At 47.2% G+C, this 26,263-nt stretch overlaps 1 protein-coding gene across 1 annotated transcript in view; it reads right to left on the bottom strand.

Annotated features, from left to right (window-relative positions):
- Positions 1-26,263, bottom strand: part of ROPN1L (rhophilin associated tail protein 1 like) — a 322,639-nt gene that overhangs the window by 120,813 nt on the left and 175,563 nt on the right. Inside the window, exon 3 of the mRNA XM_069613754.1 lies at positions 13,744-13,867. Within this exon, the coding sequence (XP_069469855.1) occupies positions 13,744-13,867 (124 nt within the window). The remainder of the gene's footprint in view (positions 1-13,743; positions 13,868-26,263) is intronic.

Raw genomic sequence — 26,263 nt, 5'->3', positions numbered from 1 at the left:
GATCGGGCGTCTTTTGATCCCAGAGCCCATCCCCTTCACGTTCAAGGTGAGCAGTTTAAGAGACTTGTAGCGATCAGCCGATAACGAGTGGGATTGTGTTAGTGCCATTAAGAGTGCATTTTGAAGGGTCCACAGGATGTCTTGGTCGAGGGGGGGGAGAGAGCGGCTTCTCATTGGTGTGTTTTGCAGGGCTAGGGGTTCCCTGTATGGTAATGTGAAGTAGCATATGGAAAAGGTTGTGATTGGATTGTGGTGTGAACATGCAGTAGCCCCAAATTAACAAAAGACCCGTATAAACATTCCCTTCCCTCCCCCTCCCTATACTCCACCCCAACCTGAAGTACCTGTCGCCCGAACATTGCTGATCCTCAAAAACTTAGTAGGTCAGCTTTACTCTTTAATACTATTAGGAACAAACAAGTAAAAATAACTCAAGCTATCTGTTAGGGAGAATTCTCTGTTAAGGCTAATTTCCCAAACCTAGCGAGTCCCCCAGCAGCTTTGCTGGATTTTTGGGGTTTATTTTTTTCTCCTGCTAAGAGTGAGACTCTTTTTCTCCCACTCTTAGGCATGATTTGAGAATGTCCTTTGACTGTGAATGTGTTTTATGGGCTTTGCGGTCTTTTACTCCATAGGGTTTCATGTTTTTGGTATGTGTGTTACACAGCACCCTCAGTGTAGTAACACAGGGGTGTCATAGTGACACCCCAAACATAGACTCCATACCCTGGGACTGACTACTGTCTCCCAGGGCATGTAAAGTCACCATTGGCTTTACTAGTCTCAAATTGTGAACAGAACCAGTACAAACCATCATTTTGTGGAAGTACTGGTAGGGGTAATTCGATTGCCCCAGGGTCTGTTTTCCAAGGGGGCACTGTCCAGTCCCCCCTTGTCGAGTTTCTGGCTGGTGGCAGTGGATACCAGGCAAAATATTGCACCAGAATATTTCTTATGGGATTTTGCATTGATTTTAAACACACCACTTTTTCGTGCAATGTTAAAGATATCGCCCGGTTATTTATTTGATATTAATTCTGCGGTTGGGTCTTTTTGCCAGGACTCGGTTTTAAAATGGCGTTTGTGTTCGCCTCTGAAACTCTAACCCAAGTCGAGTCCTTTGTTCCACTTTTTGGCGGGCTTCTGCACAGAAGCCCTCCAAATGGTGCCACTCTGTCTGGGGTCTACAGGATGTGTGGGAGGGGGATTAGGCACCCTGGACTGAGTTGCCTTGGCAACTCAAGTCGCACTATGTGTGATTGGCTCAGTGGTGAGCCGCCCGGCTCACCACTTGGCATGTTTGAGTGACAGCTAGGCTGTTGAATGGGGGTTTTTCTGCATAAAAGCAGGCCTTTGGGGACTGGAACCTCAGAAGTCGCCACAGGACCTAAAGAATCCGAAGAGGGGAGAAGCTGAGCCATCTACAACGACGACACCACTGATGGAGCCCTGCTGTACAAACTCACCACTTCCCCGTCGACAGAGGAGATCTTCTTCCAGGAGAGTCTTCTTCCCTTTGAGCTGGTGGGACCAACCAGTTCGCCTTTTTCGCCTTCCAGGACGTCTCGTGGTCGAATCGCCCGTGCCAAGCACCCCGGCGGCCAGATAGCCACGCTTCACCACTGACCGCGAATAAAAGGGTTGTACCTTTTAATCGGGAACTCTGTGGCTGGTTTCTTCCCTGGCAGTGCAACGACCTCCAGCTTTCTTCCTCATCGAGATCATCTCTTCCTCTGGTCGAAGCCCCGACTTGCACCCACGGCCAGGAACAACTGCCCCCGCTGGAGCTTTCTCACCTTTTCAGGTACTGTGTCCCCGCCTGGCCGCCCTTGCAACGGACTGTCCAAGGTGTCCCGTAAATCCTTGACTTTCCAACTGGGTTGGCCTCCAAACCTTCTAACTTTATCTTTCTGAACTGATCCAACCTCTTTTGACATTTTCTGCGAACACTTTGAGTGCATTTCCACTGTGTGATCTTGGGCACATTCCGCCTTGCTCACTCCACGAGTGGGCCTGGCCTATGAACTTTGGCTCTACAGTAGACCCTGCCTTTCTTGACTTGCTGTGGTTTCTTAAAAGTGTTGGTACTGTGTTATTTCCATACTCTGCCTTTTCTCTCCCTTTTTAACAAATTATTGGCGTGCCATCTACGGTTACGCGCTCACCTCTGTTTTGCTAATAGGTTGTGTCTTAACCTAGACTTGTCGAATAATTAACTAGGGAGGTGTATATATTTATAGTGACTGTGTTTGAACTTGCTTGATATAGAAGTGCCAGTGTATTTTCATAAGTGTGTTTAAAATAAATAATTATATACTTTGATACCAAAGCTCTGGTCAGTGTTTGCTTTTTCTACTGTATTTTTTTTGCCCTTTTGTGTATACTCTGTATACTGCCTAACTCTTCTTGAGAGAAGTCGGACTGCTCAGCCACAGCTACCAGGTAAATCTGGGTAGTGCAGACTGCTACCAATTGGGTTTACTGCTTACTCCTGTGGTCTTAAACTTTTTGCAGTGGTCCCTTAGGGAACTGCACAGGTTTCTGCCTAACACTATCCCAAGTCCTCACGGGGATTGGGGTCTTGGGTGATGGCTCTGGGGGCCGCTGTTTACATAATGTTGCTTGACGGGCTCAAAGCAGCGCATTGGTGAGGACTTATAGCCTCTGTGTAGGCGCGGTACACCAGCTCGTTCGTGAACCTCTTCAGGGTCTTGCATTTGTCATACCTGATCCAGCGCGTTAGTTGTCCATCTCTTGAGCCGGGTCGTTCAGTTCTGGTACTGGGGGAAGTTGTGCACGTCGGTCTCGGTTTCTCTGGGGTCTGGGTCCGCCCTCGGGGTCCGGGTTCCTCAGATCCCAGTTCCCATTGATATGTGTTTCAACCCATTTCCAGGACTCTCTCGGATCTGTAAAGTGAACTGTGTTGCCGTTGTGTTGGATCTTGAGCTGTGCCGGAAAGAGCAGTCCATATTTGACGTTCATGGAGTGGAGTTTCCTTTTTAGGTGTTCAAAAGATTGCCTGGCTTTGTGCACTTCACGGGTGTAGTCAGGGAAGAAGGCGATTTTGGAGCCGTTATATGTAATCGAGCCTTTCGCTCAGGCCATCTGTAGTATTGCGTCGCTGTCCCGGTAATTTAACAATTTCGCAATGACAGTCCTTGGAGGGGCACCCGGCGTTGGGTGTCCTGTTGGTACTTGGTGGGCTCTTTCTATTGAGAAAAAATTAGAGAAGGATTTTGGTGCCACAAGATCCGCCAGCCATTGCTCCAGGAGGATCTCCACGCTGGGGCCTTCTGTGTTTTTTGGCAGGCCCAGGATGCGAATGTTGTTGCGGCGTGATCTCCCTTCACCCTCCTCCACCCGTGCCTCCAAGGATTTTAGGCGCGTCATCGCCTGTGATAGGTGCTGGTGGACCCCACCAAGGTCGTCCTCCACACTCGAGACCCGCTGTTCTATGTCCCCAGTGCGAGAGGATAGTTTTTGGAGGTCCTGCCGGAGGAAAGATACCTCTGCCGAGATGCCATCCATCTTTTTCTCCATTGAGGAGCGAGAGTTTGCAATGGCGGCCATCACGTCTTTTAATGATAAGGCATCTGCCGCAGGAGAGGAGGCCGCTGGTAGTTCGTCATCCGTCGTTGCAGTGGAGGTGCTAGTCGCGAACTGGTCCATGGTGCTTTGCGTGGTCACCCTTTTTGTTTCATCTTTGCCCATACTATAAATTAGCGTTGCACCAAGGGCGAGAGTTGCGCTGCAGGTATGAGTTGTGTTGCGACTTGCTTCCTGCTCGCTCTTTGTGTATGACTGGTGGCAGGCACTGCTCCTCTCGGCCTGTCTGCTGCGTGTTAGGTGTCCCGGCTTCAATGTGCCCCCCTTCGGCTGGGCACTGGGTAGCAGAGTCCCGTGTTTTTCCCGCCGTCTGGTACGGGGCACCTGGCTATGTTCATGCCGTGCGTATGGCCGTATTTGCTCTGGATTGTACTTGTTGTCTCCTGCTCAGCAGGTGTGTGGTGCACCTGTGTGGCCTTAAGTGTGTGTGTGCGCTGGGCAGGTGTATATCATGGCAGGTCTCGGCCTTTCTCCCGAATGTAGCATCAGGTGACCTCACGGCCACGGCAGGATTATAGGCCCTCAGTGTTGGGCAGCAGAATCATGCCACTCTATGGGCAGATGCACATGAAAATGAGGAATTGCTTTGGGCGTGTTCTGGGACGGTGCCAGGGACCGTAGTGGCCCTCAGCCCCTCGTGGCCACAATGCTGGGGGTGTGGTCCTCGGGCGAAGGGGGGGCCCCGCTGGGGGTGTCAGCAATCTGGGCACTTCACTTCCCAGTGCCCCGGTGTCCAGCCTCCTTCACCGCCGCAATCCCACGTTGACTGCTATGGGGGAGAGTCTGGCAGTTACAGGAGCAGGAAACTGTTCGCTGCGTTGCTCCCTTCTCTCCCCGGACCCAGTACATCAGGAGGAGGGGGGGGGGGGAGGGAGATCACCCGGACTTCCAGCAGCAGTCCGCGTCCGTTCCTGCCTTATGCCTCGCAGTGCCCCGCCAGGCTGGTACGAGTCCGCTGTGCCACCCGCGCTCCAGGTTGACCAGCTTCTGCTCGGAGGCGGGTCCTCTGGGGTCCCACGTCGGGTGTTCTGGGCACAGGGATCCGGGCTATCAGCGAGGGCGGCCCGCGGCGGCCATTTTGGCAGGCTCCCTCTCACACTCAGGGAGCGTCAGGTTCTTCCACGGACAGCTTTGGAACAAGTGGCGTCCGAAGGCTGAAATTTCACCCAGGCGTGCCTCACTGCTGTATTTCGCCTCAAGTGTATTCTCAGGCGGATTCGCACCGTCTAAGAGGATGTTTTGTCAGGATGTCATGGGCGGCCAGAGGGAGTTCTCGGGACTCACGTCCTTGCTGCTCTCATGCTGGCCACGCCCCCGATGTAATGACTCTTAAATGAACAATAGATTTGAAAATACATAACACAGCTGATCTATTCAAGGGTAAGGGGGAGTTCTCCTGGTTCAATTGTACCAGCTGAAGGGCAGGCATCATCATTGTTTGCGCTTCAATACTCGTTCGTATAGATAGTCAGGTGTTTGTTACCAGCGTGTTGGGGGCTTGAGCCCAAACTGCCGGAATGGTGGGTTGTGTGTTACTGATTTTTTTAGCACCAGATTTATTTCTGCTCGATTTTAATCTAACACCTTGCTTCAGCTGTTTAGTAGGTTTGTTTATGTTGACTAGATCCGCAGGCAAGGCTTCAACCAGAGTCACACCTACCTCCCCAGCGACAGGAGTCAGCACCAAAGATGGGCTAGCTAAAATGACGGTGGGGAGGGGAGTGACAGCAGGGTTGCAACTGCCGGACACTCAACGTGAGAGGTCCAGCTCTTTTAATAACTTACTAAGTTGTTATGCTTCCTTAATGTCCTATTACGGTACATAAACGCATGATTAACTGGAGCAAGTAATGGAGCCCGTGTTTTTTGTCTATGTGTTTTGTTCAACGGGTTCACGTCCAAGTTGGGTATGCGTGGTGATCTACAAGGCTCATCGCTACATGCAACACCCGCGCATATTATTGTGCTTGATATTCTTGATTGAATATTGATCTATTTTTTCAGATTTTCACATTTTGAGATTAACTGGGTCAACAAATTTTCAAGAGCATAAAACATGTCATCAGAGTTCATGCTGATCACATTTGGACTTTTCATTTCAGTTTCACTTGGATCTTGTATTACTTTAGTTATGGGAAAATGGATAGTAGGGTTCCTCTCACTCTCTGTGGAATGGAAGATAAAGAGGGGTGCTACAGAAGGTGAGCAATCAACCTTTATGGGTATTACGGTATCACTATAAGAACCTGGCAATGTCCAGACCTGCTGTAAGACACTTGGTTTGCTAGGAGGGGTGAAATACATAGGGGTTGATACTTCCTCCATTAACGATTGATCTGGGTCAAGACCCATATATTCAACCTCCTGTTCATCCAGTGACGACACTGGGAGGTCAATAGGGTGATTCACCCCTACGGGGTAGGGGTCATGTATCCGAACTTTAACAATGCGAGTGTCTTGTTCTCGTACGATAGGTGCACAAGGATATGGAGCAGGCAGGAAGATATTAGCTGTGGGGTCCAGTATGCTTCTCCCATTGCTTCCAATCTCCTTGCCGGGTAACTCTTCAATGGCGATATTGCCTGCACAGACCACGTTATTAACTATAGGTGTATGATGTTGTGGACCATATAACACATCGCTCAACAATTTAGAACTCACACAACCCAAGTCAGTTGTCAGTTCTGTGATGAGAGCCTCTTTTACAGAGTTAAGGGCTATAGTGTCCATAGGTACAGCTGGCACTTTGCTATAATATTCAGTTATTTACTTGCACATAGATAGCACTTTCTTTGGATTGGTTACGATCTATGGGATACATATCATCTATTGCAGAGATTTTTATGAAGGGTAATCTCACGCTCATACATATCCATACTAAACACACAGCCATGCACCAGCGCGGAAGACACGGGCAGGAAACATATGGAAGGAGAGGGTCTGCGCAACTCGCCAAACACCCCAAACCAATGAGATTGAACGTCAAGATGGTCAAACCCAACTGCACGCTAACCAAAAAATAGTGTAAACGATATAAAGTGAAAAAGAAACACCCCACGGGGTGACTTTCAACACTGCTGCCACCCCAGTATATCAAAACATTTGTAGATGAGGGATACAAATTACCTTATGTTTCCGTACAGGCACCAAACGATAACGCTGATAGAAGCTGTAAATAGCAGCCGACGGCTATGACTTGCGTCGCTAATGCACCTCTGGACGTAATAGATGTAATAGATGAACTGGCACCGGAAGCTAGTCGAGGTTAAAATAATACCAGGCAATAATACCAAGCAAGTAAAATAGGGAAGGCCGACATGTATGAACATGGCACGACCCAGTGCACTACACACAGCACACGGCACACAGCCACAGACACACTTCTTCATGCACTTCTGCAGTGCGTGCGATCTCCAATACTTAAGGAAGCAGGTAGGAGTGGGCTGAGCCTTACAATAAAAATGTAAAATAACACTGTTAATGTTATAAAAACAACTTAAAAATAACTTATTATGCACAGCGGCATTGCTCTTCAGTTGAAAGTCCTTAAGAGCGCATGATGAGCATACCAATAGTGTCCAAATGAAAACTCCAATATGAAGAGGTTCGGGCAGCAGACCTCAGCAGACACACTTCTTCATGCACTTCTGCAGTGTGCGCGTGCTAGTGCGTGCGGTCGCCAATACTTAAGGAAACTGGTAGGAGTGGGCGGAACCAATAGTGTCCAAATGAAAACTCCAATATGAAGAGGTTCGAGCAGCAGACCTCAGCAGACACACTTCTTCATGCACTTCCGCAGTGAAAGTAGATACCACAGCTAACAAATGATTTGAAATGAGGCACACAGAATACAATGAGTAAGTCGAATGGTCAAAGGAGAAAGACAGTTAGAGGACGAGGTGAAGGGAGAAGTAGTCAAAGGAAGTCCAGCCATCACTCACGTGATCGGTAAATGGAGTATGAGGAGTAGTAGATCGTGTTCATGGCGGTCAGGATTATAGCTTGTTGAGGGGCAGGGGCACTCCAGAGCCCTATCATGCCCAGACAGGCACAGACAGGGCCTTAAATGTGGGCCTTTAGTGACTGGGCCGGCTCCCGCCTCCCTGTGTGCCGGATTAGCTCAAGTAGTGATGAGGCAGCCAATCTTAGGGGGACAGGCTCAGAAAACGAGGATGGCTCCAGTGGCTTAGACAAGGGCGGCCATCTTTAAATGTCACCTCGAACAAAAGGCCAAGGCAAGGAATATGTGAAAAGGTCTTTCAAGCATCACTAAACACTATGGATGCATAACAAGAAAAACCGTTATACTCCAGAAACATTTGTCAGCATCTAGTTTGAATTTAGGTGCAACTCGCAAACTGCGGCAAATATTTTTAAAAAGTACAAATTGGATTTGCATTAAAATTATAGTCATGTGCCCAGCAATTAATCTGTGCCCAATTGGGCTTAACTCCATGGTATGCTGCCCAGGATAAGGGAGAAGGCAAGAGATGAGGAGTTGGGCTGGAGGGAGCTCGATCTTCTGCCGCTTCCTGCTTCCTGGCTGGGTGAATGAATATATACCAATGTCATACTCAAGAGCAGACAGAGGCACCTTAGGGACAAAAGATCAATAATGCAACAACGCAAGGACCCCTCTGCTGTTATAAAATGGCCAAAGCAGCTGAAGCTGGTTGGGGATATTTCAAAGATCAGGAATACATGGGAGGACACAATCCATTCGAATGATACTCTTATTGTATAGCGAAGACCCAATCCCTAGATGGTATGTGAAGATTAAAGGAATTAATTGCCATTGCAACAAACCTTTGTCAAAGGTGGGTTCATGGGAGACCCAGTGGTTCACCTGGTGCTAAAGCCTGTGAATTTCAAGAACTCTGATTAAAAATAAGAGCCCAGAGGACTGTGTATAATGGAGCATGACTCTAGAACAAGAGGAAACCAGGACCAGGTTTAAAAAGTCACCAGCAATCAGGAAGACATTGCAGAGAAAGCACAGCAGGTCTACACCAAACTTGTGATTGGACGGGACTTGAGCTTGACAAAGATTGTCACCAAGCCTCTAATCATCTTAGAGAGCTACAGACTTAAAGAAGAAGGAATAAGAGACAAACAGAAGGCCTGGATCATGGTGTTGTGCATGTGTTAAATGTGAAACCTTGGCACATTTTATATTTCTGTGCCCGCTTTAGGAGCCAGAACGTATGCAATGTCTCACCCCAATCTTGAAATCTTTGGATTTAAGAGATATGAAGAAAACATTGCTGTTCTATAAAGGAATTGAACACAGCGATGTTCAATTTCCAATGGCAAAATAGATTTTATATAATCTGACCAAATATTTCGATTCATGGGTTTTCTAAGAAATCTGATTCAATTCTCTTGAATAAACCAAAAGCTACATACAATGCCAAAAATAATGCTGGGTATAAATGGACCCTGAGAAGCGGTATTTGTGAAATAAATAAACATAAGCTTCGTAGAAAATGTTTTCCATCAAGAAAAATAAGGTTCGATACATTAAGTGTCTGAAGTGACACAATTTTTCAACTACAAAATGGCAATTGCCAAACAATGCTAAGAACATAATCAAGAAATGATTAAAAAAAAAACAAAAAAAAAATCTGGTACAGAGTGAATAAACATCTTAATATCTCGAAAAATAACCAGATAAATCAAACCTTAAAAAACTGTGTGGTGCACATTTTTACAGGACACCTTTTATAATAACAAGCCAATATAAAATGTAAGGGGGGGTGGTATGGTGCGTGAGGCGAAGACATGGCCGCCTGAGCGCTCCTACTGACTTGGAGAGACATGGGCACGACTCTGCTGCAGTAGTGACCGATTGCTGCTTCCACTGTGCCACGACGAGTGCTGACACACCGGGTGAAGCCAAAGGAGGGCTTCATCGAGGCCGGGCCTGGGCTGTCATCGGCGGGGCCTGCTGTGGGCCTAGCGGGCCTACGAGACGATGACACCACCGCTCCTTACTGACCGCTGCTGCCCTGCGCTTCTGCCTCAGGTTGCCTGCGTCCGGCCCGCTGCCGCTTGCTACTCCTGTCCCCGGACCGGAGACTCTATGGCAGCATCTGCCAGGCATGCTTCACGGGGCTAGCTCACATTGGGCTGGCTCCTGCTAGTCTGCTGTTCTTCCTGGTGCCTGGCAGCCTGGGAGCTCTCCGCTCCCCCTGAAAGGCCTCTCTACACCACCACCCTCACAGTTTTGGCCCACGGCTTAGTGGGCACTCCGGGGCTGAGCACCTTGCATTGCCTGGCCAAGGAGGCCACGCTGGTTGGTCGTCCCCTGCAGCTCCATTACATCTGCAGGCTGCTTCCTGCAGAGCTGGAGCGGTCCTGCTGCTGAGTGCCCAGTGGGGTGCCTGCATGCCCTACTGGTCGGCGGCCTGTGAGAAGCTGCGGCGCTGATAAGCAAGGAGGAGCAGTCATAAAAGGACAGTGAGTTGACTCAACGCATAGAGGCAAGAGGATTCCATGAAACGGTCCCACTGCAACAACATACGGATCTGTGGAGTTCCAGCGGATGTGGCGGACCAAGACTTGGAGGAGTACGTTGCTGGCGTCTTCCGTCACATACATTGGGAGCCCATCACATAAAGGACCCTTGCACTACAAGAATATCAACGTTTCCAAAGCAAATACAGAAGAACCCTGATCATCATGCTTTTTCTTTATGTCTTCTTTGCAGATGTGGGGGGGGAGCAAATTATACAGTGCGGGAGGGAAGGTTGGTCTCTTTCAGCTTTCCTCCAAATACGGCATAAGGGCAGGGAGAAAAACATCACAGTGTAAGAAACTTAAAACTCTCCGACCATCTTTCCCGTGGATCAACCGCGCTCCATTAACATGTGCCACAACAACAACATGACCAATTACAGCCTTTTCCCGCCAGCTAATACACAGAGACAGGTTCAGAGTGAGAACTATATACACACTGCATTGTTAGAGGGCAACCAAGGCAGACCAGGCATCAGGTACAGCCCTCCTCTGCTGACAATTCTGGAATAACTTTTAGGAGCTCCTCTGCCTTCACTGCATCCCCCAAAAATACTCATTTCCTTCTCATGGGACTCAGAGTTTGGCAGGACGAACAATTCCAGCTTTTACCCCTCAGGCTAGAAAACACATTTTATGGGCATTCCATGTCCGGGAAGAGAAGAATCCTCTTTTGTTGGAATTCCAACTTCTCTTTTCGATTAGCCAGTTTCACAATCTGTTCCTTGTCTCTAATATCAGAATGTTTTATGATCAGTGTTGGGTCGATCTAAGGATCCTTCAGTTTGCCTCTCTGTTTGAATCTGTAGCATTTTTCAATATATGTAGAATCTTCCTCAGTATCCAATTCAAGCACCTCCGGGAGCCAGGTCATTGCAAAAGCTATTGGGTCATCCTCTTCTGCGCCTATGGGAAGGCCAAATAATCTGATTTGCCTAGAGCAGACAACATTCTATGAATATTCCACTTTCTGGGCCAGCGACTGACTACATCGCTGTAGTGCCTCCAACTCCTTACCCATCCGCTTCACAGCTGGGAACGTCTGGCAGCACTGGCCTTCTATTTCTGCATTTTTTTGTTCTATGGTCGAGGTTCTAGTCTCCAGCAGAGCCACCTTCTCACTCAAGCGATCACATTTTCCCTTCAATCGCGGAGCAGTTTTATCGATGCAGTACCGACGTAAGGTTCTCATAGGTTGGGGATGAAGCTCTTGCGGATCGATCTGCGGCTGGCTGCTTACTCGTTGCGTTCCGGGGGAGCAAAAAAGTCCCCAAACTTTTGTTGCTCTTTTTTCTTACCCTTCCCGAGGCCATCGTGAGTCCTCCCAATTTCAGAACTGAGCTAGAGCTCTCCCCACCAGCGCTGACCACAGCTTGACAAGGCCCGCTCTATTGAGAAACTCGAGATCCCAGTGTTCGATCCTCCGCCACAACGGGCAGCCTGTGCAGAGACCTGACACCTTGAACCCTAAAACTGATCCAACAATGTGCCCCTGTCAGCAGCCGTTTGATCACCTGCTACCTCTCCTTTTGGGACACCCTATGACATCTGCACAAGGGTTCCAAAACCCCCGTTAGCTACCACACTGAAACTCTGGTCACTATACCGAGAGGTCCTCATGCATCCCAGGGCCCAAAAGTTGCCTCCTGTAGTTAAGGGTTCTCGTACTCATTGCTCCACAGACCTCAAATTGCAGCTCATCTGTTGGATTGTGACTGCTCAACAATTAAGCCTTGGCACTTCCATTCACTCACTGTGCTCCAGTTTCATAAGTGGGAGCATCCCGGTGTTTCAAACTCTGTTAACCACTTTCCAGGGAGGGCAGTCGGGGACTCAGCACTCCGGGCACTCACTCATCTAATCCGGCCTGTAGCAGATCCCCAGGCCGTCATTGACCAGGTTTTTAAACTTGCTGCATGTTGTGCTCACTCTGTGCTGCCGCCGGCACATGTCACCGCCAGGTTCTTCACCATGCCTGCACATAGTCACCAATTCCTCTGCTGCTTTACATCCCTCAGAGGCGATCCTCGCTCACCAGGCGCTCGCCTGCTATTTCGGCCACACTGTGTCGGGCATCTCCTCTGTCACCTACACCACGCTTACTTCGGCCTCGGATGTCACAATGAGTCGTATAACAACCAGGTCTCCCCTGTCATTGCTGGATACCCTCTGCGATCCCAAGCTCCTTTGATTCTTCAGCTGACTATCCAATGCAGACTTCCCCATGCACTTGCGTGTTCTCGATGTCAATGGGCCTAGTAAGATTGTTGTTTTGTTCTCCCCTGTTCCCCTCCATGCCTGGTGGCGCTTTGAAACACTTGTGTATGAGCGCAATAGAAATAAAATATCAATTCAATTCAAAAGTACTAACCCCTGTCTGCCTTCCCTTCATTGTGGGAGCTTTTTTGGAAGGCGGCCATGTAGTTCAGGCTCTTGCGCGCCCCCCACCCCTCCCCTGCCTCCCCTTAACAGGCTTTTAAAGATTGATTGGCACAGTGATCACGAAAGGATAATAAAAAAACAACAGGAGATGAAATTAAGAAATGGGTGTTTTCAAAAAATTCAAAAAGATTATTAGACCTAAAAAAGAAAAAACACAATTAAGATGGTACATTTAAATTATACTTATTAGACACATCAATTGTACCTCATTAAGTATCCCATTTCATACAGTACAACGGAAATGTTTGATATTAGTATTAAACCGGTCACCCTGCTTAGTGGTTTTTGGACCTATGTTTGGGATTGAAAGATTGTTCCGTTCATATATGTAAACCATCATAGAGAATAGAAACTATAAGGCATGCATTGACAGAATGTGACAAATTGCGACAGATAAGATTTCTGTACCTGGAACATTTGTGTAGGATTTGGAAGCGATTAGTACTGTATATTTCTGAGTAAGAGGTTTAATGGGACATCTGCGCTCGTGATACTGAAGTTATGGACTAGAATTGAAGATATGTATTTGAAAATGGGGAAATTAAAACGAAAACAATACCATTTTAAGTATTAATCTTGGTTATATTAATGGTTGTGCTTTTAATAATAATATTTAACATGCATAGAGTTTACTTTGTATCAATTATATCAGGCTACAACAATAATACAAAATGTCCTTATTTTATAGTTGGCCAGTTCAACGCAAATGCCAAAACCGTAGATGAGACCTACTTCACTCAAAGGTATGACATTCAAGGAGTGGGGCAGTTGTTCACAGAAGCTGTGACAAATTATGCTATTAATTTAATCAACAATATTTTGGTTCCTCCAATTAAGACTTGTACTCAACCGCTCTCATTCATTATAAGTTTCTTGAAGTTCGAAAACTGTTCAGAAAATCACAAAGTTACGAGACACTGATAAAAATCGAGAACAGCCAACATTTCATGGTGCTCATAATGCTGAGAAGTTTTGTATTAATAGTGGGCAATAACATGAACAATCTGATGTTTTGGCTAACATGCCACTGCTTGGGGATATTGATCAACCGTAACTTACAAGAATAACTGGAAAAACATTTACAACAGCTAAATATTCTCATCTACCTGGCTTCAAGATACACAATTAAAAATAAAATATGAATGCCATTACAGTTTGATTGCAAAATACTGCTGGTACCTGTTTATGTAAGATTTTAAGCAGCCCTGGTGTTAAGCCGGTGTCTGTTTTCTGCGTTGCGACTGGCATTTCAACTCTTTCTTTCACAGGAAGTGGTTCTCCTCTTGACAAAGCATTAAAATATCTGCATATAAAAATGTACTCTCAGAATGACAGTTGAATAACAACTTGAATAGCAAACACAGAACAAAGCGTGAACTTTACCTGTTTTGTGGCACTGCCAACAGTGAATGTGTATGGGTGTATAAGGAGGAGACTGACACACAAGCAACATGATTTTGGGCAAAGACTTATTTTTAACAAACGAAAGAAGAAAACCTAACTATCCCCAACTTCAAGAGGGGTTTCCCTGCCTTAAGAAAAACTAAGGAGCCGTCAGCATGTCCGTTACTTAAAAGTTCACCGTCCTGTGTACAAATCCTACTTCGATCCCTTACACTTATAAATGAACTAAAAGTCTCTTCTCAGTCCAGAGGAATGACTCCCTTCTTCTGAATAAACACAGTTCACAAGTAGGGGGAATGTCTCCCTTCCCCTGGCCTTTCTCAGGCTTAAATGTAAAGTTCCACAAAGTAGGTGGAATGGCTTCCTTCCCCTGATCTTTCTCAGGATATTATTTACACAGTTCCACAAAGCAGGGGGGATGGCTCCCTTCCCATGGGCCTTTCTCACTCCCCTGTTGAACCCCACCAGTGACTCACTTGACCAGACCTGGTATTCAACCTTACCAGATAGTGCTATGAAGAAGAGGGTTTGTCGGAGGACCTTGTGTATGCTTGACTGCTTCTTAACAGTACCCCTGGTTTGAAGAAGAGGGTTTGTCGGAGGACCTTGTGTATGCTCGACTGCTTCTTAACAGTACCCCTGGTTCACACCCCTCCCAGGAATACTATCTCTCTCTGTGTACTTGACTGGTTCGTCACAATATCCCTGGTACACTCCCCCTGCCAGGAATACTGTCTCTCCTCCAGAGGGTCCTCGACTCTGTCATTATGCTTCATTATCCTGGGGTCCCGGACCACTTCACATTGGCTTCTCGGGTCCCAGACCCCCGTTTCTGTGTTTCTCTCTCTCTCTCGGGTCCCAGACCTCGTTGTATTGGCTTCTCGGGTCCAAGACCCCTGTTTCTGCATTTCTCTCTCTCTCGGGTCCTCGACCCCTTTTTATTGGCTTCTGTAGTACCCTTGAGAGGTCCCTGAGCTGCCCCTGTACCTTCTGTATGGGATTCTGGTTTCTCACCTCGGTCTCGGGCCTCCTCGCATCTTGCTACGGTTCTTCTGTGCTGTGTCCTGTTTGCACATTGCCGTGCACGGGTCCTCAGCACTTCCTGGGTATACACCTGCTGGACAGTCTACCTCTGCGCTCTTTGGATTTGTGAGCATCAGCTTCTTCTAGCCATAGGTCCTTGATCCTCTTCCAAGCAGGTAGGGACGCAGTCTCTCCTTCCGCCACATCCCGGTCAGTAGCTGCAGGTCCAGCTCTTCCATCTGCGCAGTGCTTGCCTTGCTCACAGTTCCTCAGCAGAGGGACTGACAATGTTGTTAGTCCCTGTTCTCTTTTTAAGTTCCATGGAACCCAAAAGCTAAACTGCTCGATGCTATGGTCTTGTGAGTGCATTTTTAGTGCAGAAGACAGTTCAGTGGAGTCAGTCTTGATCTTCCTCGTCCCAGTACTGATGGTACTTCTGCTATAGCAAAAATGCATGGGGGAACTTGTGTGACCAGAGGAAGAAAAAGATTGTGAGGGAATAAAGGTGGGTGACGGTACATTATACCGCTTTAAACCACGATGTCCACCCTGTATCGCATAGGGGGAATCCCTCCACATGAGAACCACCTGCTGAGTACCACTCCCAGGGGGACTATCGGGTTGCAGCCTCACCTTCCTGGCCTCATGGAAAGGGTCTCCCCCTCAGGGAGAAGGAACAACATCACAGGATTGCTCAAAATGTCAAAACCGACCATTCAGCTAATAGCGAAGCATGACATTTACCATTTTTTATATGTGCCGCAAACTTTCTGAAATGCTGCTAAAAACATGCATATACATGAGTATGGTTCCATGTGATATTTCCGGTTTCTGAAGACCGCACAACAAAATGACATTTATTCTGGGCAATTTTGTGCGGTCTTCAAAAAGTGTAAACATCAAATTTTTGTGGGGGTTTCAAGCCGCTCCCCCACACGCACATGCACTCAAACACACAAAATCAAAACACTTACCCGAGACGTCGGTGTCTTCCCTTTTCCGGTCCATTCACTGCCCGTCAGCCCCTGTGTGCACTAGGGTGCGTTGCAAGAGCTGACAGTTTGATTTACAAAGACCGCTCAGCGCGGTCTCCGAGCGGTCTTATTTAAATGTGTTTATTTAAAAGAGACATATTCACTCCTTTTCCATGTATATTTGACCTATCTTACTACTAAATCCATGTCAATGTCCGATATCCAGAGCTCACAGCACAGTGACCCGAAGCCCGCAAACATCATTTATATGGAGAAAATCCATTTGTGAGAGATTGTGTTCATTGCAGGTGCCCAACAAGAACATTGGCAAAATTGTCTCAGGGTTCTTGCACCAATCAAATAATTTAATTTGTTTTAAGAACTTCAGGATTGTCAATTAGAAGACCAGATTCATGTTAACTAGCAAATTGTCACCCTCATCAGTACATTTATTGAGAGGTGCACATTGTAATGTTTTTCATAAGAACATGCAAGTCAGAAAACAGAGAACCCACTAGAGGGTCCAAAATTTTCCAGAAAAGTTTTAGCTTTATCCAGCAAACATATGATCGTCAAGACTGTAAACACAATTTGTGCCGGACTAAGATAAAAGGCACTGGTAAAGGCAAGCCTAGCAGTTTTATCCACAATTTGCCTTCAACAGTATACAATCTTTCCCAATCGGGTGAATAAAGCTCTAATCCATAACAAATTCTATGTTGGCGAGCATTATGCTGATCTTTCTTTAATCCTGCAACTCACAGCACTTCAAAACTTCAAACTTCATGTTTTCAACATCTTCTTTTAGTTTTTTTTAAAGGACTAGAAATACCCACAAACCCTTGTCTCTGGTAGTCCTGAGGCCATTTACCTCCACCTATCAGCAATCAGGACCCTCTACATTAACACTTGTGTATGAGTGCAATATAAATAAAATATCATATCATACATCTCACATCCTGTCCGAGTCCTTTCGTCTTTCTTTTGGCTGCTCACACAGAGATAAGGGGGGAAACCTCTGTGTTATATTCTCTTATTTACGTGTTTCACATATATGACCGAGTTTGTGTATACACGCTGTGTTAATGCGTGCTAGTTTGCCTTGATTTGATACTTAAGAGTGTGCGTGAAAAATTTTGGGACCGGGTGGGAGCGGATTCATTGCCCCGTAGATTGATGAAGAATCGGGACCGCAGCCGTGAGTGAACAAACCCACGATTGGCAGCCGCTCCCGCTCTCACTACTCCAATGGTCCGTAGTGCTAATTTTCAATTCCGCATTGCATTACGAAGCGGTTCGGAGTGTTTGGCGCGTGGCTCCGGTTACAAGCACATATTGACCTCAGGAGCAGCTTCTCTCGCAGCGGAAGAGGTAATAATTGCAGCTGAACGATATCTACAGTGTACCCATAAAAAAGAAAAGACCATAAAAAAGAAAAGAAGAAACAACAAGGCTAATGGTCTGGTAGCAGTTTGCTTGGTTCAAGCACAGAGAGTAGCACTTTTAAGGAAGACATGGTATCAAACAGTGAAGACAGGCACAAGTGATCACAATTCAAAAGTGCTTATTGAACTTCAATGGGTTGGTAGAACGCCTATATAAACCTTCACAGTGCCAGACCACTCTGTCAACGGTATTATATATTTCCTTTTAATGTTCAAATATTCACCAGCAATTTAGCTTCACTCGCGTCTTTCATCACACATGTTTAACAATGTTCGTTTTCACAATGTTGCTGCTTGCATCCTTGACTTCAACACAGACCGGTCTGACATCGGTCTCCCCAACTCACCGGCTGTGTTGTTCTCTTTTGCTTCTTTGTTCTTGGAGCCAAGGACAATACCACAGCGTCTGCTGCTCCTCCCCGCCTTGGTCAGTTACGCAGGAGGAACCTCGGTGTCTCTGACACACAATGCAGGATTCTTCAGCCTTGTTTCCTGGTCTTACGTTTTCTGCCTTGAAGGTTTCTTGAGAGCAATGGCTTCCTGCCAAAAAGATCATGGGTGTTGCCCCTCTCATGACCCTCTCGTGCCTGGCCGTCTTTCTCCCTTCTTTCAACTGCTGACTCTAAACTGCTGTACCTTTGTGTGTTTTGCCTCGCTCAGAGTGTGCTCTTGTGCTCCACCTTTTATCCATGTGGGGGAAGCGTAATATAAGTCAGGTGTGAGTGATTGTTGATAATTGCCTGACCTCCCATGACCATAGTATTTGGACATGTCAGGTCCACAGCTTCGGGTGCGAGTCTGTTTTTTCCAAAAGCAGGCTGTCCATGTGAAATTGTTCATGCAGTAAAAAGGGGTGAGGGGGATTGAGTTTCTAAATATCCCATCGGGTAAAATGGGGTAAAGGTGTTACAGGGAAGATAGAGACACAGCGTCTCACCATCCGGTGTTCCACTCCCACTCCCTGAGGACCCCTCACCCAGGTGATCCTCCTGCACTGGTCCACTCCCAGGAACTGGATCCAAAAGCGATGGCCGTGTCCTGGTCACATGAATGACAGATCCCTGGGGACTAGCGGGTAAGACACCTTCTGGTTTCTCACATACTGCACACAGGCAAACCATACCAGTATAGTGTACCTGACCTCCCCGATTTCGACAGCACCATGACATTTAAAAGCACCTCCCCTGAATGGAGTGAGTAAGAATGGGCTGAGGACATGCCAGTGGAGGACAAGGACCTCTTCCTTAGTTTCAAGAAGGTCTTAGGGGACTCCTTAGTGGTAGCAGTATCCCAGGGAGTCCCGCCCCTTACAGAGCAGCTAGAGGTGCTAGAGGCCATTCTGGCCGATAAAGGTGCAAATAAGGGAGCGCTCAGGAAAAGGAGGGCAGATAGCCCCGGAGAAGGTACATCAGCTAGAGATCCCTACACTGAGTTGAACATATGGGGAGTAAGATGCTCGGAAGAGGCCACCCTCTTCTACCCCCTCGAGCCAGTTAGAAGGGGGTAACAATGTGCCCCGTGAGGTGGTCGACCCCTTCGATAAATTGAAGAATGCATTTACACAGAAGTCGACGGTGCCACACCCCCGACACCCGGCCCTAGGGGTGAGTAATGTAGGGGAAGTTGACGGCGGATATTTGCCTGATGAAGAGGAGGAAGATGAAGACGAGGAGGTACTCGTAGAAATCCCGGAAGAACACGCTGTTAAGAGTCACCCAGTACTTGAGGATGACAATACGGGAGACATGTGTTAGGAAAAATGTCTCTTTACTGTACCTTTCCTTCCATTTTTATGGCTCCCCCAACTTTTTGCTTTTATTTTTGACCCTGCCCTGTACTTTTTACAGTGCAGTGAAGCCCTAAGCTTCACTACACTGTCTTTTGCGCATCTGTTATGGGGAAACTAACATGTCCTGGGAAACTTTGTTACCCTTAGTCTTGCTACTTTGTTACTACTTTTATTAACTTGTTATCACTCGTGGTAACTTTTGTCATTGTACAATGCATCTTACAATGCGGTACCATGGGGTACACTTTTTGTTTTGCCCTGGACTAACACTCAAAGAAGTTTTGGTTACTCTAGGTGTGATAAATGTACAAGCTGGTGGCAGCAGTGACTTTTTACCATTTTTTGGTGCTTTTCATTTTAGCCTTACCACATTTACTGTGTTTACTCTGTTTGGCTACTAACTGTGGCTAGTGTCCAAACATGGCCGTGCCACGTGGTTTTTCGCTTGTCCTTTGGCCATCTTGTTATTTAGTCTTCTTCCTGACCAGGAAAATCCTTATATGGACTTCCAGTGCCCGGGAAAGCAGAGGCTTTTAGCGGGCTACTGGATGGCTGTGTGTGTTTGCTGGCAGGATGTGGGCTGTGACTGTCTGGTACCAATCCACAAACTGGTTTCAGTGTGTCCGAGTGGTATGTGCGAGTGTTCCCGCCAGTGGTCCTGATTTGATCACTGCTGGGGTGCATGTGTGGCTAGTCCTGCTATTCGCTAGTGGGAGTTTCGACTATTAGCTGGATATTAGGATAAGAAGAGGATCCCTACACCCTTTCTTCAGAGATCCTGGAGTAACCTGAAGGAGCCAAGACTCCTGTTCAGCTGCGAGACCCGTGAAGAGACCCGACTGAACATCCATTCCTGACGTCTGCTCAGTAACCTGCAAAAAAGAGCTGTCAGAAGTGTCCCAGGGCCGTCCTGTGCCTGACCAGCTCTGAGTTTGGGCTACCGTGCTGCCGATGTCGCCTTTCTGAGTTGAGACCTGGAACTTGGGGGATCCTCAGCTTGTCCTACAAGACTTGCCTCAGCAAGATATCAGAGTACTAGCGTCAAGGAGACCCGAGATAGGAGGTAAAGTCTGACCGCGACAAGCAAGGCCCTTTCTGTCGCTGTGCTGCAGTGACCACCATCCAAAACAGCTTACCTGAGTCGAGTAATGTCCTGAGAGGGGCCCTTCATTGTGTTTTTCTACATTCTTCATCCGAGTGTCCTTGCACCAAAGAAAGACACCGACCGGAGATAAGCTCGAACCTGCAACCCCTGCAAATCAAGGACTGAGGTGGACAGCAGGAAAATCAACCTCGGACCTTCTTCCATTGACCTGCCAAGTCCTGAGAAGAATCAGAGTACAGGGGGTAATTTACAGGGGTTCTTACCTGCCCCTAAACTCCCTTTAAAAGTGTTCCTAACGTTTATAAAACTTTTACTATAGCTTGCTCGCGCAAGCATTCTGAAAGTTGGGGACACCTCTATTAGTTAGAATAGACTGTCCTCTAACCCTAGGAACTGTTGACTGGACCCCAGAGACTCTACATTCCTTTTTTCCTGGGAAGGAAGGACTTTTGAAGTTAGGATTAAATTCTCTGTGGACCTGTAGTACATAAAACTAATCTGCACTTTCTTTTACAGGAGTTTGATTTGTGTCATGCCCTACACTAGTGGTTGTACATATGTAATCTATCATTAGTGTTGTCTGATACTTCTACCTGTTAGTAGTAATTTTCATAGTGATATTTGGCCATAAATAAATAAATGTGTTTGTATACATACTGTCTAAGTGTAATTTGTTATTCCCATTGTGTGTACTCATTGTGGACCCTTTACAAGCTCACCGCCTCTTGAGACATAGCCTAGACCTCTCATCACTGCTACCTTGAAATGGTTTGACTACAGCTCATCAGAGTTGTCCCTGTCACAATATAGGTTGGCCTTCTATACATCTGTCCACCAGGCCAGAGTATAGAAAAATCAGTCCTAACAACATGTTTGACCCAGGCGCGATTAGATACCCAAAATCTATGGAGTGGGTGCCGTCGCCCAGAGTGGCGCGGTACATAGCACAGCATATCAGGAAGCCTCTAGACAGAGAGATGCGCTTCCGCATGAGAGCGGAGTGCCCAAGACCAGAGCTACCCGGCAAAGTCATGTACACCCGGACCTAGACCCCAAGATGGTGACTTTCATTACTAAAACTTCTATAGATGTCCGGAAAGGAGTAGATTGCACCTAAAAAGGTTGCCAGGAGAAGGTGTTCGATTTGGCAGGTCCCCTAGCAAAAATAATGGCCCTATCCGAAAAGGCTAAGGATACAGGGGACCCAGTGGACATACAAGCGCTGGGGAGCTGGGCACAACACGGTATAGTGGTGTAGTGAGTGCACACCTAAGAAAAGGCGAATGTTTGAAAATATTATTTTGAAAACCACAAAAAGCGGTCTTAATACTCTTACGAGGTGCAGAGGAGGAAGGGAGGGTTTTGGAACAGAAACCCTATAGTAAACAGAAACAAAGGAAGAGGACCCAAAATTCGAGTCCTCCCATCCCCTGCACACTCTAGGGCTACGCGACAAGGGCGTAGATTCTCTAGGATGTATTTTGCAATATTCGTTTTTGAACACACTTTAGAGATTGGTTCTTTAATGTTAATAACTTCAAACAGAGAACAATAGTTTTGTTTGTTTTTTAGGTGTTCAAAAACAGGGTGAACACCTATTTATTCATACATAAAAAGGTAGTGAAGGCAGGAGAAATTATAAAACAACATCATACTGTCAACATAATCAAAAATAGGTGAAAATTCCACTTCAAATGGCTTGACGCGTTTCGAGGAGATTCCTCTTCTTCAGAAGGCTCTGTGAATCTACTGTCAACATCTCCATAAACATATTAGCCCTTTGGAGGCTTTCGTCTTGAAAACATCTTTGAGAACACGTTTTTAGAGCTTGCACTGTATCCTTTTCAGCTCCTCATGCAGCGTATGCAAATGCTGCATTACTCTCCTTTGGTGTTCATCTTTCCTCAGTACCCCTGAGCTGGCCAATAAATCATAATGCTCCAGAGGTCCAGAGCAAAGTTCGTTCAGATGAGTGGTTGATAATGAAGAAAGAACTTCATTGTTTGTTGCGTGAGTAATGTATGCTCTTCTGGGGGGCCTGCTGTCTCTGACCAAAGATGCGGGTTTCCCATTTCCACAGAGCAAGCCTGCGGCGATGCGGCTCCTGATATTGTGGCTGGGCGCAACACGCAATTTGCCTCCTAGGCAACGCCGACTGTGCCCTTTCATCGGAAAGGCGGAGATGACTCTTGCTGAAAATCGAAAGCAAGCTCAGCGATCTAGCCACTTATGAAGTGGGGGTAAGTGCGAGGGGCATGCTGTTTGGAGAAGCCTTCGCTACGGAGATGTGCCAGTTTGTCAGGACGTACACTGCACTGGATAAAGCGCAGACCTCAATAAGGAAGATATTCCCAGGGCGAGTTTTTGCAGGGACCGGGCGATACCAAGGTCGATCGCTCGGATGCTTCAACAGGCAGAGAAGGCCTCAGGGACCGCAAACCCAATACTAGGAAAGCAGACAAAAAGTCACCTTCTTCCCAAAAGGGCCCGGCACCCCAGAGGGCGCAGTGGGAGAGGCACCTACAGACAGCAGAGTACTGCAGGCAGTAAGTACGAAACACGTGAGTAATCCCATGATAGGGGGCAAGACAGCATTGTTTCTGAGCAAATGGCTAGAGCTGTCACCCAATGCCTTGGTCTTGTAAGCAGTAGCAGGACTACGCCTGGATTTTACAGGCACGCCCGTGCAACAGTCAGAGCCCCAACCAATATGCATGGCAAGAGGAGAGTTAGAGCTGTTACAGCAAGAATTACGCAGTCTAGCCAACAAAGGGGTGATAGAGCGCGACACACAGGGAGGTCCGAACTTCTTCAGCAATATGTTCTGGTCCACAGGAAAAAGAAAGTAAGACCAGTGATCAATCTGAAAAGTCTGAACAAATGGCTGACCTACAGACATTTCAAGATGGAGGGGATCCATCTTCTCCGGGATCTACTCTACGAAAAAGAGACTGGCTAGCAAGGCTTGATCTCAGAGACACCCATCTTACCGTCCCCGATAGCAACAGAACATCAATGATTTCTCAGTTTCCATTGGAACAGAGAAGTGTGGCAATTCAAGCGTCTCCCATTTGGGTTAGCGCCAGGCCCCGAGGCCTTTACCAAGATCGTGAGGCCAGTAGCGGTGGCCATCAGGGAGCGAGGGATCAGGATCATTGTGATACCTAGATGTTTAAATCCTGCCGCAAGACAACACTGCGCTGCAGGAGCAGGTGGGCTGGATCTGTGCCCAGACTACCTCTTGCGGTTTCCTGATAAACTGAGAAGTTGGAGTTACAACCCAAACAGAGGATGGAGTTCCCATAATAGACACCAAGAGGTCCACAATCGAACTTCCCACAGACAAGCTCAAAGCCATCAAGAAGAACTCTGCTCAGTGATCAGGGAGAAGAATATTTTGCTTCACGGTATTGCCAGAGAAGTTGGGCTTGTAGGGGCATGGATTCAAGTGATATTTCCCGGCCCACTGCATTATAGACCCCTACAGAGGCCCCAGAAAAGACATCTTCAAGGAGATGTGGGGTACCACCAGATAGTTACTCTGGACAAGGATGCGCTGAGAGAGCTAGAATGGTGGCTGCAGAATATGGAAGCGTGGAACACTAGCTATTTCCGGTGACGCTCCCAGAACTAGTCAGAGTCAGACGCAAGCAGAGCCAGCTGGGGGGCAAGATGCGGAAATCTGGAGACAGGCGGCAAGTGGTCCGAAGGAGAGTTACAGCTACACATAAATTGTCTAGAGTTATTAGCGGGCCCTTTCGCAGTGAGAACCTTTGCCAAGGACGAAGGCCATTGCTGTATCCTCCTGAAGATGGACAACATCTCAGCAGTCCGATACATAAACCGGATTGGGGGGGGGGGGGGCAAGGTCGAAGATGCTGGCCGAACTGGCGAAAGACCTTTGGCACCACAGCTTAGAGGGAAACTTAGTGGTGACAGCAGAGTATCTGCCAGGAGAGCAGAACGATGTGGCGGATTGGAATTTGCGCAACCTCATAGAATCCAGCGACTGGAAACTGCATCCAGCTTTGTTCGCAATACTGCAGGAAATCTGGGGTCCCATCGACACTGATCTGTTTGCGCCCATATTGAATGCACAGCTGCCCAAGTACTTCAGTTGGAGGATGGATGTGGGAGAGATGGGAACAAATGCTTTCCTCCACAACTGGGCCGGAGCAGTCCATTATGCTTTTCCCCCCATTCATCATGTTGATGAGAGTATTAGCAAAGGTCCGGAGGGACAGCGCGGATGTAGTAGTAGTAGTTCCACTGTGGAAGTCCCAGGTGTGGTTTCCAGTAACAATGGAACTTTCCACTGATTTTTCGAGGATGATTCCGTACAGGAAGGACCTGTTGCTCAGTCCAACCGAGCAGACACACCCACTCATCAACGAGGGATGCCTACAGTTGGTAGCTTGCAGAGTTTTCAGGAAAAGATGGGAGCTGCCAGGAATTTCACAGCTCACTGCTGACTTCATCAGGGACTCATGGGAGCTTTCCACTCTTCTGAGCCATGGTGCTGCATGGAACCGATGGGAGAGTTGGTGTAGAGAACAAAGTGTTCATCTTGTTTTGGCATCTGTAGTGCAAGTACTACCTTTCTTAGCCGACCGCTGTAGCGACAGGTTTGCATTCAGAAGTCAGAGTTTATAGGTCAGCAATATCTGCTGGGCACGACAGTGTGGACATTAAGCCTATTAAGGAACACCCTGCAGTAATGCGGCTCCTGAGAGGGGCGAGATTATGCAAGCCTTCGACTTCTCGATACCCTGTATTATGGGACGTGAGGTAAGTTTTTCGCTTGGTTCTTAGTTGGTGGGACAATGGTCTACTCAGTATAACTCAATTATACGGGAAGCTGGTGATGCTACTCTGCCTAGTAGCGTGTAGGAGAGTTACCGAAATTAAAGCACTAGACATTGGCAGGAAGATATTTTACCTGAAGGGGGTTGCTTTTTGTATTTACAAACATACTAAGATTGATTCTAGAGTTATTTCCTACTCTTTTTTCCCTGATAACCCTAACTTATACGTAGCACAGCCTATCAAGGATTACGAGTTAGCTACAACAGGGGTTAGGCCGCACGAAGTGACCGAGCGGCTCATAGCGCACAGGAAACCCTATCATGCAGTGGAGCGGCCACAATAGCCAGGTGGGTCAGGGAAGTAATGCATTCGGGGTGCATTCAGCTAGAGGCGCTATGGCATCCAAAGCATTCGCAACAGGGGTGTGCTTGCAAGACATTATGAAGTCAGCAGACTGGTTGTCAGAAGCTACCTTTAAGACATTTTACTTTAAGCCAGTGTCTGAAATTGCTGCGACTGTGGTGCATAGCTTTGAACAAGACTAATGCTTGCCTCCGGTCTTGACATAGAATGAAGATTGCCCAGGATTACAGCACCGGGTAGTCTTGATTCTATTAAAGACACAGAGGCAAGCATTATTACCTCCCAGGATACACTAGAGCGATGTAATGTTTGCTATTGTGACATGTTGGGCCTGTGGATAGATAAGTCAGTGGATTCCCGCCCTCTTGGTGTCATTCTCTTTTCCTAGGAGATGAAAAGAAAGCGACATGAGGAGACCGACCACGACAGGTTGTGAATTTGTGACATTGTTCAGAATTTCGCTGGAGACGCAGTAGCATTTGTTGTTGGGGCCGTTGCCCTTGTTCCAGATTGTACTTGGATTTTGCCATAATTTGGGATGTTAAGGTTACGTTAGCAGGATAAGGCGGATGTTCGCTGCCAAAGAAAGAGGAACGGCCTCGGACAGGATGTGAGATGTAGAGGGTCCTGATTGTTGATAGATGGAGGTGAAGGGCCTCAGGACTACCAGAAGCAAGGGTTTTGTGGGTATTTGGAGTCCTTGCATCGTTTTTTCTTTCCTTTAACAAAAAAAAAAGAAGATGTTGAATACATGAAGTTTGAAATGTTGAAGTGCTGTGAGTTGCAAGAT

This window comes from Ambystoma mexicanum, chromosome 5p (genome assembly GCF_040938575.1).
Source record: "Ambystoma mexicanum isolate Mex_15411 chromosome 5p, UKY_AmexF1_1, whole genome shotgun sequence".
Lineage (NCBI taxonomy): Eukaryota > Metazoa > Chordata > Amphibia > Caudata > Ambystomatidae > Ambystoma > Ambystoma mexicanum.
The sequence above is the reverse complement of the archived record's forward strand: the minus strand, read 5'-3'. Positions and strand labels throughout refer to the sequence as shown.